This window comes from Anolis carolinensis, chromosome 3, assembly GCF_035594765.1.
Source record: "Anolis carolinensis isolate JA03-04 chromosome 3, rAnoCar3.1.pri, whole genome shotgun sequence".
NCBI lineage: Eukaryota > Metazoa > Chordata > Lepidosauria > Squamata > Dactyloidae > Anolis > Anolis carolinensis.
This window is the reverse complement of record NC_085843.1, coordinates 34,197,581-34,216,190: the sequence shown is the minus strand read 5'-3', so window position 1 is coordinate 34,216,190 and position 18,610 is coordinate 34,197,581. Positions and strand designations below refer to the sequence as shown.

General features: G+C 39.0%; 1 protein-coding gene across 1 annotated transcript in view; it reads left to right on the top strand.

Moving 5' to 3' along the window:
• Positions 1-18,610, top strand: part of stard13 (StAR related lipid transfer domain containing 13) — a 272,259-nt gene that overhangs the window by 12,750 nt on the left and 240,899 nt on the right. Inside the window, exon 3 of the mRNA XM_062974708.1 lies at positions 12,626-12,772. Within this exon, the coding sequence (XP_062830778.1) occupies positions 12,626-12,772 (147 nt within the window). The remainder of the gene's footprint in view (positions 1-12,625; positions 12,773-18,610) is intronic.

The window sequence follows — 18,610 nt, the reverse complement described above, 5'->3', positions numbered from 1 at the left end:
GCCCTGATTGTTTCCTGTCTGGAATTCCCCTGCTTATTTACTGTCCTGGTTTTAGAGATTATATTGTTCTGCATTATTCTATCCCAGTAATTATTTCATATTAAAGTAGAATCTCACTTATCCAAGATTCGCTTATACAATGTTCTGGATTATCCAGCACAGTCTGCCTTTTCATAATCAATGTTTTTGTAGTCAGTGTTTTAAATTCATTGTGATATTTTAGTGGTAAATTTGTAAATACAGTACAGTAGAGTCTCACTTATCCAACATAAACGGGCCGGCAGAACGTTGGATAAGCGAATATGTTGGATAATGAGGAATTAAGGATAACCCTATTAAACCTCAAATTAAGTTATGATTTTACAAATTGAGCACCAAAACATCATGTTAGACAACAAATTTGTCAGAAAAAGTAGTTCAGTACACAGTAATGCTATATAGTAATTACTGTATTTATGAATTTAGCACCAAAATATCACGATATATTGAAAGCATTGACTTTATGACATTATGCGTTGGATAATCCAGAATGTTGGATAAGCGAGTGTTGGATAAGTGAGACTCTACTGTAAATACTACATAGCATTACTGCGCATGGAACTACTTTTTCTGTCAAATTTGTTGTATAATATGATGTTTTGGTGCTTAATTTGTATGTTTAATTTGATGTTTAATTGGCTTTTCCTGAATCCCTTCTTATTATCCAACATATTCACTTATCCTGCCGGCCTGTTTACATTGGATAAGTGAGACTCTACTGTATATTTCTAATCTTATATTATCTGCTCAGAACTGGATTATCTGAGGCCCCTTCTTCACAGCTGTATAAAATGCACACTGAAGTGGATTATATGGCAGTGTGGAGTCCAGATAATCCAGTGCAAAGCAGATAATATAAGATTATAAATGGGTTATATAGCTGTGTGGAAGGGCCTTGGGTCTACACTGCCATATAATCCAGTGCAAATCTGATAATCTGCAGAAGAAGCCTAAGTGAGGCCTAAATCTGCCTGTCCCCTAACTGAAACCTGGCTGTCCCTTGGCTGGTTGCTAGGCAACCAAGTGGGCAGAGATTAGCCCTCTAACCTGGCAGCAATTGGATAAAAAAAATATTGCTCTCCCTCTAATTAGGACTTTATTTTTCTTTTCTTTTTGTTGTATCAACCTTGAGGCGTGGATGATGGGTTGTGTTGTCAAATTTTGAGGTTGGGGGCCTGTTGTTTTGTCCACTGCCCTGATGCCATCACTCTTTTATATATATAGATTATTTTTACTCCCATGACCTGTGCTTTTTGCCTTTTGGTATACATTTCTTTAGGGTTCTTTTCTATGTTGTTTTGGAACAGAAATTTTGTCAACTTTGTGTCTTAAAAGTTAGGTGGCACCTACGTAAGCATCCTAGCAAGTTCCAGTATTTTCTCAAGGAAGCTGATTTCTGTAGTTTTCAGCAATGCTTTTCTAAATTTGTGACACGTGATGTGCAATGTGGCATCTGTTTTCTTGTTTACTCTTCCTAGGTAAGTATGAATCAATTCAAGTTAGTTCTGCTTCATGTGAATAAAGTTTTGCACTGACCAAATTGGAGTTGGGGAGGGGGTGGTCTTTAGTATTCACCGGAATCTTAGAAAATATCTAGTCAAGTAAATGAGAATGTTGTTTTTATTGATTCTCTGATATCCACAATATGACTAATCACGACAGCATCGATTGTCAACTGTCCTCACCCCTCAGGAAAATGCAAATGTACCCAATCCCACTTTAAAAAATTAATAATTTTAAGCCAAAAAATGCCTTTACAACACAAAGGAGCAATATTGCCATGTTTGGGAAAGACTTTTTTTCTGAGAGATACTTTTTTTAACAACAGGAAGTGAGTGGATGTCCAATTCTTGTTTCAATAAAGGCTCTCTCCCCTTCGCCTAAATTCGCTCTGGGTGGGACCCAAACATGGCGGAAATGCCCCCTCCCCCTCCACTCCCCAAGGGACATTTTAGGGCAAAATGGCCTTTAGATAGCATGTTACCCAGCCATGATGTAAACACCCAGATAGAAGACTACATTGCTAGTGGGCTTTGCCAAAATGCTTCAGCTTCACCAGTTTTTCCTGGAATGCCTTGTTCTGATGTCTTAGCTGGAACGCTATAGTTGAGAGGAGACTTGTACTCGAGCTTACTCAAAGTGTAACACTTGTCATTATGTCCAACTAGCACCAATAAGCCCTCTTTGCTTCCCTTTCTCCTCTTTTTATTATTATATTTATTTCTATCCCACTTTAACTGTCTAAAAAGAGACCCGCCTTCTCTTATCTTCTGTTGAAGAAACCCAGTTTTTTAAATGCTGTCTTAAACCTAGTCTTAGCCTTGTAGTGTACTTACTGGACAGAATTGATTCTTTGAAGCAATTGATCAGGGAAGGACCTGCCCTTATAGACTAAATAAGATAATGGCAGAAGGGAGATACATGATTTCCTCTTCCAACTTGCCATCATGTGTTTTTACACTATTTCAAAATTACTTTCAAGGTTCCATTTCATTTTGGAATAACTAAAATGTTGTTTTCTGCATTTGCGTGAGTTTGTTGATCCATTTTTGGGGGGTGAAATATGGTGACTACCTCCCCATCCATTTCAAGACACTTACTTTTTCTACACACTGATAGTCAATACATAGCAATGGCATGAGTGCAGACAGTAAAAGGAGGGAAATCAGTCATGTAGCTGTTGAAATGCTCTCAATAAGCTCTTTAGTTCTGATCTGTTGCATAGATCGAATGGCACATTTTAGGCTTAGATATCTGGCACGCATGGTCATTTTTAATGGCATTTATGTCTTTGATCTGGAGCACAATAAATAGCTTCATGACTAGATAGCCAAGTACTTGCATTCCAACAATTTTAGTTACTAAAGTCATTTTGACTGGAAAAATACCAAGCAATATTGTCAGAAAGCGAAGATTGTTTGACTGTGGCATCATCTGCCTCTGTATTTATAGCTGAGAATCACAAGGCATTTTAATTTAAGTAGATGCTGCTGCTGGACCCTTTCACCACATTCTGTAAGTGCTTGTTCATTTCTGGCACATTCCTGAAGTTCAAGTTTTAATTTGTGAGCAGCTATCGAGTCTATTGAAACATGATTTGTAGTGAAGGAGATGTACATTTTAAATTGTATGTAGTGTGCTGAATAAGATCATAGAAATTAGAAGCTATTTTGAAGTTCAACAGAGAAATGGTATTATGTGTGGTGCATGTTGATTTCAAATTATGGAAGGGGGAACATCAGCACAAGGCAGTCTGCTGTCCTGGAAACTAGGATTCAGAGCAATGGGTTCAAATTACAAGAAAGGAAATTCCACCTGAACATTAGGAAGAACTTCTTGAGTGTAAGAGCTGTTCAGCAGCGGAACTCTCTGCCTCAGAGTGTGGTGGAAGCTCCTTCCTTGGAGGCTTTTAAACTGAGGATGGATGGGCATCTGTCAGGGGCACTGATTGAGCTTTTCCTGCATCGCATCATAGAATCATAGAATTAGAACAGACTTTGTGGATCATCCAGTCCCACCCCCTGCCAAGAAGCAGGAAAATCGCATTCAAAGCATCCTCGACAGATGGCCATCCAGCCTCTGTTTTAAAGCCTCCAAAGAAGGAGCCTCCACCACACTCCGGGTCAGAGAGTTCCATTGCTGAACAGCTCTCACAGTTAGGAAGTTCTTCCTAATGTTCAGGTGGAGTCTCCTTTCCTGTAGTTGAAAGCCGTTGTTCCACGTCCTTGTCTCCAGGGCAGCAGAAAACAAGCTTTCTCCCTCCTCTTTATGACTTCCTCCTGATGACTCACATATTTATACATGGCTATCATGTCTCCTCTCAGCCTTCTCTTCTGCAGGCTAAACATGCCCAGCTCTTTAAGCTACTCCTCATAGGGCTTGCTTTCCAGATCCTTGATCATTTTAGTCGCCCTTCCCTGGACACATTCCAGCTTGTCAATATCTCCCTTAAATTGTGGTGCCCAGAATTGGACACAGTATTCCAGGTGGCCCATGTGGTCTCTTCCAACTCTATTAGTCTATGATTCTATGAAACTGTGACAAATTAGATAGAATTTGAACATATTGTCCAGCCTAACCTATTTTACAGGGTCAGTATATACTATCATAGGAGCCCCGGTGGCGAAGTGAGCTAAAGCACTGAGCTGCTGAACTTGCAAACCGAAAGGTCCCAGGTTCAAACCCCGTGAGCGGAGTGAGCACCCTCTGTTGCTCCAGCTTCTGCCAACCTAGCAGTTCGAAAACATGCCAATGTGAGTAGATCAATAGGTACTGCTCCGGCTGGAAGGTAACGGCGCTTCATGCAGTCATGCCGGCCACATGACCTTGGAGGTGTCTATGGACAACACTGGCTCTCTGGCTTAGAAATGGAGATGAGCACCAACCTGCAGAGTCAGACAGGACAGGACTTAACATCAGGGGAAACCTTTACCTTTACCTATATACTATCATAAGAATAAGTGTGGTCTCTTTTCAAATGGCGCCCCCTATTTATTCCACGTGGGATGGAAAAGGAGCCCCAGGACATCTTTTTGATCTCATAGGAGCCAGACCCAGTACCTGTGCAGCGGCACAATATGCTGGAACCAAAAGCACACATAAGCATTTAGAAGTACTTCTTGTGGAGTGTAATCTTAGGGGCTGACTTTGCCAGAGCTTTTCCTTGTGTCAGATCTTCCTGCAGTATATTAGGGAACTGTCATCTTGCCCTGTCTCAATGCTGGAGAAGTCATATGCAGAAGTGTTTACGTACTGTTCCAAGAACAAAAGAACTTTGTTTGGTGGGACAAAATGTCCTCTTATGCAGTACTGCTGTTCCAGATAGTCACCACACAAGAAACTCACAAGAACAGCATGTATTTGCAAACTTTCCCCAACATCTTTATTTAAACAATATGGAATATCCTAACAGTAAATTTTAATTTTTACCATCATGGCTTATAGCTATTGACAGATCAATATTGCTCCAACATGCCTATGAAATAAAACTATATCTCGTTCCTAGTTTCTAAACAAAGTTTTATACTGGAAGAAATAATTGTTTTAAAGTGCTTAAACTGATTTTATTGTAGGCTGCCCTCCCCAAGTCGTTTCCAACTTATAGCAATCCTAAGACAAATCTATCACACAGTTTTCTCTGCAAAATTTGTTCAGGGGGTGGTTGCCCTCTGAAATACTTGTTCCACTTTATTTAAACATATTTTAATAGAAAGCAACATGTTTCATTTATTAAAATAGCATATTTATTCAAGTCTAGCGCTCACCTGTTTTGGCTAAATGACATTGCTAAAATTGAGGTGTGCATTATATTTGACAGAACACTAGAATCGTGCACCTAAACCTATCTGCGCTACTGGGCAAGATCCCTGTTGGGGACAGAAGAGGGAGAGGTAGTGGTGACTATGAAAAGGCTGGAGAGAAGCTGATGGAGGCTGCAAAAAGGCTGATGGGAAGGCCAGATGGAGAGGTGCAGCTTTCCACCAGTCTTTTCATGGCCAACACTGTTTGGCATTACAGTTGACTGCCAATCCTTTCTTTTTGTAATGCACATACAGTAGAGTCTCACTTATCCAAGCCTCGCTTATCCAAGCTTCTAGATAATACAAGCCATTTTTGTAGTCAATGTTTTCAATATATCGTGATATTTTGGTGCTAAATTCGTAAATACAGTAATTACAACATAACATTACTGCGCATTGAACTACCTTTTCTGTCAAATTTGTTGTATAACATGATGTTTTGGTGCTTAATTTGTAAAATCATAACCTAATTTGATGTTTAATAGGCTTGTCCTTAATCCCTCCTTATTATCCAAGATATTTGCTTATCCAAGCTTTTGCTGGCCCGTTTAGCTTGGATAAGTGAGACTGTACTGTATTCACAATTGAGGTGCATATTACAGTCAATAGTGCATTATACTTGAGTAAATACAGTATTTATATACCATCCTATATCTAAAAATGTGAGAGGCAGCATGAAGTAGTGGTTTGAGAATTGGGCTACGACTTGGGAAAACATTGTTCAAATCCAAGCTATGGAAACTCACCATGTGACCTTGGATAAGCCACAATCTCAGTCTCAGTCAGAAGTAGAGTAAAATGCTAGAAGTATATAATACTTCCTGAAGAAATGACAGTGACTGCTACTTTGCTACTGAGTTAAATTTATAAAGCCATAAACAACAAGGGACTTGATTTCCTGGGAGACTGTCTATTTTCTTACAGGCCCAGTGAACCCTTCAAGTCACATGGAGAATTTATCCTAGAACCAGTTTAAGGACATGCTTAGGTAGGCTGTGGCAGTTAGAGGTGCTGAATTTCCCCATCAGTTACCATTTTTTAAAAAAACCTACAACTCATATGTAAGATTTCATCAAGAGGCAATTTCATAATGGTTCTTTGTCATTACCCAAACAAGGTAGCAATTCCATACTATTTATGTTCAGTATACCTGCAGAAGTCATTTCTTTTCAGTTGCTGCACAGGTTAAAGGCATTGGTTGCTCCTTTCTCTCCTTGCATCCGTGTTTTCCCTTTTCACATTGTAATAAGCTATCTGTTTAGTAAGTTTGTATATGCAATTGACAATGAGAGCAATTTGATGCTGCTTTGACTGCCATCACTCCATTATATGGAATATGGGTTCTATGGAATCTGATTTAATCCCCTGAACTTCTATGGAATTTGGTGTGCAGTTTGGTGTGGTACTTAAAATATTTTGCTGGGAAGTTCTAGTGCTGTAGTCCAGGGGAATGGACTAGAGCTCTCAAGCAGAGGGTTTCTAACTGCAGATTCTTAGATTTTTCAAGACTGCGCTCTAATGAAGTGGCATTAAAATTACTATAATAGTTGTGTATATTCTTAGAGCTGTGGTTCTCAACCTGTGGGTCCCCATGCGTTTTGGCCTACAACTCCCAGAAATCCCAGCCAGTTTACCAGCTGTTAGGATTTCTGGGAGTTGAAATCCAAAACATCTGAAGACTCACAGGTTGATAACCACTATCCTAGAGTCTCGTGTGGATGGGATCCAACAGCATCATTCGAATGGCAGTGAATTCTCTCGCCTCCTGTAGTCTCTGCACAATCTCTGTTTATTTTAGTCAATTGCAAATTCATCCTTCAATCTCTGCACAGCTTCAAAATCTGTTCAAGAGGGCAGCAAAACCCTCTTGAGCAGAGGGAAAGAAAATTACATCATGTCTAAGGTCGTCCACTAGAAGACCATTGGACTGAAACCAATAATGAACAGTCCTGATTATTGTTTGGTAAGACAACCAGATTGGAGTGATGTCACTTGGGATCCACTGTTTGTTGTTTATTCTGATTTAGGTTAGACTTTGAATGTGTGAACCCTAAATTCAGGATTTTTTTAAAAAAAAATCCTTCAAAATCTGTTGTAAGAACTATGTTCAACTGTGAGGCTGATTGGATTCCTAAAACACAACGTAATTATTCTCAAGACTACTTTATAAGTCCCCCTTTCCTTCCTACTTACATGTTGATAATCACGATGGGGAAGAAATGTCGTACATTAGGCAGAACTAAATTTTATCATGGCACTACATCAAGCACAATGCAGTTTCTGTTCAACATCCCATTGTGCAAATTCTACATCAATATCATTTAGGACTTGTTATATTTTCTGTAATTCAGTGCAAGTTTGATGCAGCCCCTAAAAATAAGTTTTCATCCAAATAATATTTTGTACTCAATTTCCTATTAGCAAATGCCATTTTATTAACTAAATCCCATTCAACCCATCTTTTAATAAAAAGAAAGCCATTTTACTCTTCTTCATTTAATAAACAATTTAAAGAGTTTTTGAACCAGACAGAGACATATTTTAATGGGGGGAATGAGTATAATTTTAAATTCTAGGAGTTCCTTGCAGCTTGACTTTATTTAGTTTCATGTCTGGAAGACGTGTTTGATCTTTTCAAAAAGAAGATGAATAAAAAGTTTTGTATAATAGTTTGGAAGTAGTTAATGAGTAAGAGGGTGTGACTAAGAATATCACAGATGGGTTTAATTTTTTAAAGTTTGCAATGCTAATGTAAAGCTTGGGATAATTTAAGGCTGTATTCCATCCCATTTTGACAACAATTACACATGTCATAAACACAGAGGGAAGTTCAAAGTACTTCTTAGAGGGATAGGGTAAACATGCATCCTTTTCACAAGACAACCATCACATGTTTAATTCTTCTTCCTTTACTATCTAGCAAACTTTTGTGCATATAATGACTTAAATTACTTTATATATACACTATTTATACACATTGTGTAAACACACACACCAAAGACAGCTAATGAAGTAGAGTGAACTATGTGACAACATAAGGGAATGTCTGCAAAAACTATTCAAATTTTGACTGTCTACTCTAGCCATGCCATAACCATTCCTGTCTACAGGAGTGAGGTATTATTTTGTTTGTTGCTGTTACGTGCCATCCAGTCAGCTTTGACTTGGGACCTCATCAGATACAGTCTTCTCTGCGTCTTCTTTCCATTTTCATATGCTAGAAACATGGAGTTCCAAGGAGGCCACCTCACAACACTCGGCCACATCTGGTAACTGCCACGTTGTTAGTCTGTTAACATGGAGAGAAGACTCCATTTTCAGGAGTCAGGTGCTACCTGACTCCTAACTGTAGAAAATAGGGAGGAAGCAGGGAAACCACAAGAAATAGTCGTAAATGATATGACATGGCTGGCTATCCCAGAAGATGAGGAAAGACGGTAGAGAACAAATTAAAATGGTTCTCTCCACTTTCCCCAGCTTTTCCCAGCTTTCCCTCTGTCCATTTGATGAGGTGCTAATGGTGACCCAATGAGTGAGAGACTCCTGTTACTAACGGCTTTTTTCACGTTATGAATCCCAGGAGTATGGCTTTCTTGATTGAATCAATCCATTTGTAATGTGGTGTTTCTTTTTTTCCTACTGATTTCAACTTTGCTGAGTTTTATCAGCTTATTGGGTTTTCCAGTCAGTCATGCTATCAATAGTGTTTCTGTCCAAGTTATGATAGGATCAACTTAGAGATCTTGGTTTCTAATGGAAATTCATGTCCCATTTACACTTGGACCCATTTATTGAGCTTGTAGGGAATCCATTCTCTTCCAGTATTACTTTTCAAGTGAATTGATTCCTGATTGTTAGTTTTCTTCACAGCCCAACTTCCATACCTATACACAGAAATAAAAAATATGGTATGAAAGATCCTGAATTTGGTATTCAATTATATGTCTGTATATTTGAAGATTTTGCCGAATTCCTTAATAACTCTGTTTCCAAGCCCAAGTGTTCTGTTGATTTGAGTACATTATCCATTTGGATTAATTATCCACATTCCATGTTCCCATTATATGCATTGTGCAGCTCAGACTTTACTTTCACATCTAAGATATAATGGACATGTAACATAATCCCTCTTCACAGACTAATAGCATAATCGCTTATCCCAGAGATAGCGAGAGAGAGAGAGAGAGAGAGAGATAGCAGATGATAGATAGCTATGATATATCATGTAATCCAGAAGAAATATTTTGATATCAAAATTACTGTTACATATTCTACACTTCTGATAGCCTGCCTGCTTTTGTTTTATAATATTAGCTAATCCAAGAGTCCTATGTCATGTGATATTTTGTAATATTTTGGCAATTTAAATAAGAAATTGTGTGGTTGTCTCTAAGGAAGCAACATGTTTGCAAATATTAGGCCAATTAACTTTAAAAGCTTTAGTCTTCTGGCGTTTTTCATAGTACAACCATGAATTAGCCTACCAAATTCAATTACTCTTGCAAGTTCACAAGAGAGGATGTCTACATGGCTTAACCTTTCCTGCCCCATTGTAGAAAACCTGCAGTTTTTTATGAGTACTAGCTTGCTGAAATTTCTTTCAGTTCCTGCCAGTCAATTGAAATACTAAAAAAAACTGCATGCTTAACTGAAATTAGGCACTGAAAAACACATGTATAGTTTATTGAAAATTTGTTCTTCTTTCTTATAAGCCTCATTTTATACTATAAGTAAGGGTTGTTCAGATTATTTTCCAAATGTAGACTTAACATTTTCTTTCATGTGCAAGATTTCAAGGAAATGGGCCATTTCTAACTTATGATGACCCTGAGGCAAACCCATCACAGGATTTTCTAGGGCTGAGAAATATGCCTTGGCCAAGGTCACTCCCTGGGTTTCCATGGCTGAACAGGAATCAAACCCTGGTCTCCAGAGTCATAGTCCAATGCTCAAACCACTTCACCATGCTGGATTTCTAGGCCCCAGTGAAATGCAGCATTATCTCGCCATAGGACAGGAGGAGAAACTAAAAGTGGTAATGTTTAGCACAATGTCAGGTTTGATCCTTCATGTCATTTGCAAGTCATCTTGGTCAAGAGTCCTCAATTCAAATAAGGCTGCTATTTCATCAGAAGAAAAAGAATCTAGCCTGTTTTGTGATTTTTATGTAAAGGCCAGAATTTTGGTTGACCTCAAGTGCTATCTATCCAAGTGTTATAGAAAGTCAACTCACTATACAAGAACCATAGAGAGTAACTCCGGCTACTAAGATCACACTTACAGGGTAAATATATCTAGAGATATGTGTGTAAAGGATTATCATCATCAATGTACCCACTGGAATTCTGAACCATTAGTGATTCAAATTCTATCCAGGAATATAAGAATCAGTGAAATATTGTTGGATAATGCACCATGTTTCAAGCAGTCCCACTTTTTATAATAACATTGTTGTGATCCTGTCTATGGCAATTTCATCCTGATGTTTTGTCAGTCCATTTGCAATTGTTCCCGCAGTACCTATCATTAGTAATTACTTGAACCACAGTTGTCTTTCCCTTACGTGCTAAATCTCAATTTGTCTCAATATTACACAATCTTTCAGTTCTCTTTGCTTTTGATTCTGTTGTACTCCAGGATTCCCCCATCAATATTGTTGTTGTTGTTGTTGTTGTTGTTGTTGTTGTTGTTGCTGTTGCTGCTGCTGCTGTTGTTGTTGTTACTACTACTCCTACACATAAAGACAATTTAAATCAATCTCAGCACATCCGCTAGCACTAGTTTTCAGGAGAAAAACCACTGATACCTCCAAGAATCAACTTGTTAACCTCAACCATATAACAGAATTGTTGAAATTTAAAACCATCCTGTCAATCACATGTATGTGTATGTTATTATTCTGAACTGAATTTGCACCCAAAATGGTTTGCACGAACTAAACAAGAGCAGTAATTTAAACTCTAGCTCAGCAGTGACTTTAAAGAATGTTCTTCTTGGGCAACTCAATCGTTCTTAGTCTATCATCCCAAACATGGATGTTAGCCTTGAATCCAGTATTCGGAAGTGAGCCTTAAATACAATGACATTTACATCTGAATAAATCTGCCCCATGCCGGCCACATGAACTTGGAGGTGTCTACGGACAATGCCGGCTCTTCGGCTTAGAAATGGAGATGAGCACCAAACCCTAGAGTCAGACATGACTGGACTTAACGTCAGGGGAAACCTTTACCTTTTTATATCTCAGAGCCCCTCCCCATCCTGCTCCCATATTCAGGTGTTCATATCAGAAACAACAAGACAACAAAGGTGATCAACCTACTAAGATTGGCTCAGGACTAAGAAAATGGGAAAGGACATATTGTCAAGATGTTGGATTTCAGTTGGTACCCCTTTTAACAGTATGATACATCATTTTATACAGGAAAAAAAAACTGAATTTGTAAGTCGCTCGGAGCACTCTGGTGGAGAGCGACTAATTAAGAAATAAAGTGAAGTGAAGAAGTGAATTTCAGAACAGACAATTAAGCAAACAAAATGACTCTCCAAAAAAAGTAAAAGAGAACCCTATCCCAAAAGGCGGAGGGGGGGGATTCTGGAGAGGCAACAAGAAGTACAGACATAAATCTGCATGTTACATTTCTCCGATTCCTACCAGCATTTTTATTCCTTCCACATCCCATACTACTTATGAGACTTTTTTCTTTCTTCAGAGAAATTCTTGCATGAGTTGGCATACATTTTCTTAGTGTCTTTAATTTATTTTTCTTAATGCATGCATTGCACCTCATTTTTGCCATGTTTGTGTATATTTTCCTACAACAGGAATTTTGAATTGTGATTTTATGAATACATTTAAACTTGTATTCATTTGTTCATATGCTTTTTTAAAAAATCTGATGCTCACCCCCCATCCACCACCCAGTGATGGGAAATAAAAATATACATTCATGAATAATCTCACAGATCATGAATTTGATAAATTCATATTTTAATATCTCAGTTAATATACATTTCTTTTCCATAGTAGAAAGGAGCATGCCATCCCAATGCTGCCAGTCTCACACTGGCAGTTACTTGGCTTTGTATGGCCTCAGTTCACAGGGGAGGACTCCCTCCAGATGGGACATCTCCATGTCTGTGTCAATAGAGCCAAGATGATAGCTCAAGCTTCAGATATGAATCAGATCGCATAGGAAATGTTTGCCTGTTGCTGGTGAAAATTCACAAATTAGAAAGAAAAAAAATGGACATGCTTTTATGCATTTCTTCCTTTTTCCTTCTAGGCACAGTCTGTAAAGGAAGGGGAATGTTCAGAATCTATGTTGCATCTGATGAAGAAACTGGAACAGCTGAATCTGGATATCGAAGAAGCTCTCAGCACTGGCTCCTCTCCTTCTGGGACTCCACACACCAAACGGCATAAACAGATGGTGAGAGAATGCTGCATATGCCACATACCATTTACTGCATATGATATTTTTTAGCACAATGGAAAACGTATTCACTGGCAGTTAGCTTCAGCAAGAACCCTTTCCTCCCAAGTAGTATATCTTATGTGTATATCAGAGAGATTTGGGAGACAGATCACAATTCTGTTTCAACAAATTGCTCTTACTCCTTTTTTAAAATTATAGTTTTCTAATTCTCCAATTCCATGTGTGTTGTTTTATAGTGTCTTTGTAATTTCTCTGTTTTCATTGCAAGCTGATCTTGATTCTTGGTGTTTGGCTGTTTTCTGCATCATACGTCGATAAGATAATCATTTTCAATTATTGTACCCAATAGGGCATGATATAATCCAACTAATATTAAAATTTTATAAACACATACAATCTCTCCAAGTTTTATATTGACTTGATCACACAGCAGCAGTTAGCCAAGGGATGCTTCATTGTATAACATGAATTTGATGGTGAAATAACAACTGTAACAGTAACAGTGACTGTCATGTGCAATCAGAAAGTAACTTGGTTTGTTCAATGTACTACGATCCTTAACTGGGAGTAGGTGCCTAATTCATTGTCCCAACTCAGAAAAGTGAGTTTTCCGGGCTATATGGCCATGTTCCAGAAGCATTCTCTCCTTACGTTTTACCCACATCTGTGGCAGGCATCCTCACAGTTTATAAGCTATATTGGAAACTAGGCTAGTGAGGTTTATATATCTGTGGAAGATCCAGGGAGGGAGAAAGAACTCTTGTTTGCTGGAGGAAAGTGTGAAGGTTGTAATTTCTCACCTTGATTAGCAGATTCAAGCCCCAGTTGATTCCTGCCTAGGGAAATTCTTTGCTGGGAGGTGTTAGCTGACCCTGATTGTTTCATGTCTAGAATTCCCCTGTTTTCAGAGTGTTGTACTTTATTTAATTTTCTTTCTGTTTAGGTTCATTTGTAAATCTGGGCCTTGGAAAATGCAGATTTTAGAGGGAGATCTGTTGTGACTACAGGGGCTATGTCATTTTTTTCCTTTTAGGAACCCTATATAATATGCAAGATAGTGTGATTCTTTATTATATCAAGGAAGTAACTCAATTAGGTGTATCTGTATTGGGAATGCATGCGGTTTGGATGCTGTACAAATAGTGTGCTCAAGTTCTGCTTTGATCATACTGTACTACATTTTGATCTTTCTATATGTTTCTTCAACTCCATGGTCTGACTAAACAGGCTGACATGGGAAATCAATAAGCAGATAGGAAAGTCAGTCCAGATAGCTCAGTACTGTCAACACTTTTTGGCAACAGCTCTGCAGAATTTCAGGCAATTATTTCCTAGCCATTTCTGGAGATCCCTGATATTTCCTAGTGATCTCTCCTGCATGTACTCATTGGACAAATCTTTGCTTTGTTTCTGAAACTGGAAAAGATAGGTTCTGTTTAGGGTTGTATGAAAGCATGAGACTTCCAGGCACATACCATCTAGCTTTAACAGATGAAAACTGGGATATGTGTGGCCAAGCACATGATAATGCATTCTAGATGGCAAACATTTTTAACGAAGAGGAACATAAAAGCAAGATCGCAACCATTTGCGTTTGCCTGAGTGTACTGGAAAGGGAAAGATTCTACCTCTCTCTCTCCTCTCCTACTGGCAAGTTGAGTGCAAACCGCTTCTGTACTTTGTACCCAGACTGCAGCAAAGGAAGTAAGCTGATGATGGAAAAGGAAATGGAGAGAGGGGAAAAGAGAAAATTGGGTGTATTAAAACCAGTTGGAAAAGTGTGTGACAAAGAATTATTCAGGACTGTCTCTAACAAATCGAAACAGCTGGAAAGGTATGGACATGTAGGTAGAGGCACTTTCCTTCAGGGAGGTACTTTTGACTCATCTTAAACCCCATGCCAGCCAGGACACATGGAGGTTAGGACTGCTTTCCAATTTATCTAAATTACACATTTTTCATTCTTCATAACTTGTATTTAACATCAACATGCACTTGATGCTAGATTGTCTGTGAGTTTTGTCCAGTAGTTTCTTCAAGGCTAAGCCTACCATAGAGAGGCAATTGCCTCAGGTATCAGATTTTCAATGTCTTGATAAGCAGCTAGTTATTATCTAATGTTGTTGTATTCAGATTCCCCAGTGGTGCTGAATCCAGGATCGAAAGGGTGGCGGTTCAAACATCATTCAGGCGTCCCCTGGGCAATGTCCTTGCAGACGGCCAATTTTCTCACACCAGAAGTGACTTGCAATTTCTCAAATCGCTCCTGACACGAAAAAAAAAAGTTGTATTCTTACTACCAAGGAAGGTCCTTGGGGATTCATTCATCATCATCATCATCATCATCATCATCATCATCATCATCATTTAATTACTTATTAATCGCCCTCCATCCAAGATGCTCTAGGCGATTTACAAGATAAAATTGTAAAGGATAAAAATACATACATACAAATATTGATAAAATTAACATAGATTAAAAGCTCTAGTAAAGAGCCAGGTCTTGAGTGCGAGGGTAAAAGGCACTAACTCACGCATGGCTCTCATATAGGGCGGCAAGGCATTCCATAAGGCAGGGGCAGAAATAGAAAAAGCTCTGCATCTGGTCCTTTCCAAGTGCACTTCTCTAAGACCCGGTACATAAAGTAAGTCTTGTTGGGATGGTCGTTGCAACCTCCGATGATGGGAGAAGGAGAGACAGTACTTCATTGCCTCAGTAGCTGAACTAATTTGAGTTGCCCAGTGTACTATGATCCTTAACTGGGAATGACGATGATATTAATGATAATAATAATAATAATCGTAATAATAGTAATAATAATTTTATTTCTTACCTGCCGCTCCACACGGCTCGAGGATGATTACAGCATTGTTAAAATACATAATCAAAACACCCAGTCGCTTAAAAACAGTCCGTAGAATACATATATTAAAACATATTTCCATAAAATACAGATTAAAACAGAAGTTAGATATAGAAGTTTAAGATTTGTCATTAAAATGGATAGGCAGGCATACCATTTATTGTTCCAACTCAACAAAGTATCATCATTTGTCCCTGGTTTTGTCGAAGGCTTTCATGGCCGGGATCACAGGGTTGTTGTATGTTTTCCGGGCTGTATGGCCATGTTCTAGAAGTATTCTCTTCTGACGTTTTGGCCACATCTATGGCAGGCATTCTCAGAAGTTGTGAGGTATACAGCCCGGAAAACATACAACAACCCTGTCCCTGGTTTGTTTTTGTTTTTTTACAGAATGTATTCTTTGGGCTGCAAATTGTAAAAGAAGATCAATTGGGAGTAGCGGGGCTACTTATACACTCACCCTAGACTTTTATTGCTAGAAATCACCATCTTTTGTTTTCCTTCTGTGTGCGAAAGCAGATGGAAAATTGTTCAGAAAGAAAGGTTAACAAGCTTTTATTCCTATCCCCACTAGTGTTCTGTTGTACACCCTTGGTTCTGCAACTGAGTTTAATTGTAACAAGGAAATATTGGAGAAAACCTGCATGCTTTTAGCAGCAGAGAAACAAATGCACAAAGCGCATAGACCTAAGTTTAATTCTTCTAGCTGTAATGCTTATAACAGATCTATTCCAGAATCCAAGAAAGTACTCTGAAATGCTCTGTTAGCTATAAATTTGTCAAGCACAGGATTTTTCCCAGATTGTGTAGGATAGAAGTTTAGCATTATAATACTGATCTCCTGATCTTTTTTTACAGCCTGGTTCTTATATCTGAGAGTCTCAGCCCACCAAACTACAATACCAGTGTCACTGTTTGAACATTAACTTGGTCAAATCTGGACTTTAGATTGTTGTTTTTTTTTAGTATACAACCTGGCAGGCCACGCTGAAATATTTTAATTGGCCTAACTCCTTGTCAACTCAATGTAACATCCATCTGACTTTGGTGCAGTGCCATGCTTTGTGAAGCTGTCCTGTGATTCTTGGGTCCTACAGTAGATTGCTGCAGATTTCAAAATTAGAGGGCTATATTGTATTTTAGACTTGTCTAAAATATTTTTTGGATTCGTTATAGTCTCTTGTGTATTGAGGAGGGGAATTGTGCTGCTATAAGCTGCCAAAATAAAATAAAAATGAGTTAGAAGCCTTTCTGTTTGTTGCATTATATTCCTCATGCTTGTAACTTCTTGGCTTATGCAGCTTCATTACCATTTACAGTTTCCTGGTGTACCAGAATAAAAACTGTGGTTCAAAACTGATTTTCTAATACAATGGAATAAGTTATGCTAACACAGAAATCCATTTAAAGTATGTGGTAAAAAATTAAGGAGATAATAATGCGCTATCCCATATTTGCTTTGGTGTCCTGGATTTTTAGAACATAGGTATCTGAGGTTTTAAAATTGTGTGTGATATCTATAGAGACACTTACAAAACTTTTTATTTTCTTTATATAGTAGATTTCAAACCCTTTGAGGATAGTTTGTCTTCTGCATTTTGTAAAGTGGTGTGTAGTTTAATTTATTCATCTGCATAAAACTAATAATTAACATGAATAACAACAGGTTATTCCCCACCTAGTGTTTTTTTCACAGCTAGAGAAACATGGAAGAGAAGTATGTTGGGAAGTAATCAAGAAATATTATTATTTATTTATTTACAGTATTTATACCCCGTCTTTCTCCCCGTAGGGACTCAAGGCAGCTAACAATCCCACACTTTGGTCATAATTCAAAAAGCGCAATACAAAATTTAAAATACAGATAATACAGTGTGGATTAAGGTTAAAAATGGGTTAAAATATAATAAGGTAAAGGTAAAGGTTTCCCCTGACGTTAAGTCCAGTCATGTCTGACTCTGGGGGTTGGTGCTCATCTCCATTTCTAAGCCGAAGAGCCGGCGTTGTCCGTAGACACCTCCAAGGTCATGTGGCCTAATAAATACACTTAAATAGCCTTTACAACTCACCCTCCCCCCTCTCTCCACATCTCCCCAGAAGCGTGCCCCTACCCTTCCCCAAATGCCTGCTGGCAGAAGAAGGTCTTGACCTGCCTGTGGGAGGCCATTATGGATGGGCCCATTCTGGTCTCTCTCAGAAGGAAGTTCCAAAGTCTGGGAGCAGCCACTGAAAATGTCCTCTCCCATGTTCCCACCAAGCGCGCTGGAATGGGTGGTGGGAGCGAGAGGCGGCCAGTAGATCATATATGGCTGGGTCTTTGCATTAATTGAAGCTTCCGAGCCATCTTCAGAGGCAGCCCTATGTAGAGTGCACCACAGTAATCCATACGAGATTACTAAAGCATGGGGCACCATGGCCAGATCTGGCTTTTCACGGCACGTGTGCACAAGTTTTAATTGTGTGGAAACCCTCCCAGCCACCTCAGACACCTGAGCTTCCAGGGTGAGCGCTGAATCCAGGAGGACCCCCAAACTACGGATCTGTGTCCTCGGAGTGTTACCCCATCGGGCACAGGTTGCCATCCTATACCCCAATTGGCCTCATGACTGACCAGGAGGACCTCTGTCTTGTCTGGATTAAGTTTCAGTTTGTTAGCTCTCATCTAGCCTGTCACAGCTGCCAGGCACTGGTCCAGGACTCGGGGAACTTCCTTTGATTTAGGTGAAAATGAGTAGTAGGGTTGTGTGTTATCTGCGTACAAATGACACTGAACTCCAAAACTCTGGATGACCTCACCCAGCAGTTTCATGTAGATGTTAAAATGCATGGGGGAAAGAACAGAAAGGACTACACAAACCAATGCAGGACTACACAAACCAATGGCCAGGGATCTGAGAAGATGTCTCCCAACACCATCAACAGAGTCCAGTTCTCCAGAAATGAGCAGAGCCACTTCAGTGCAGTGCCC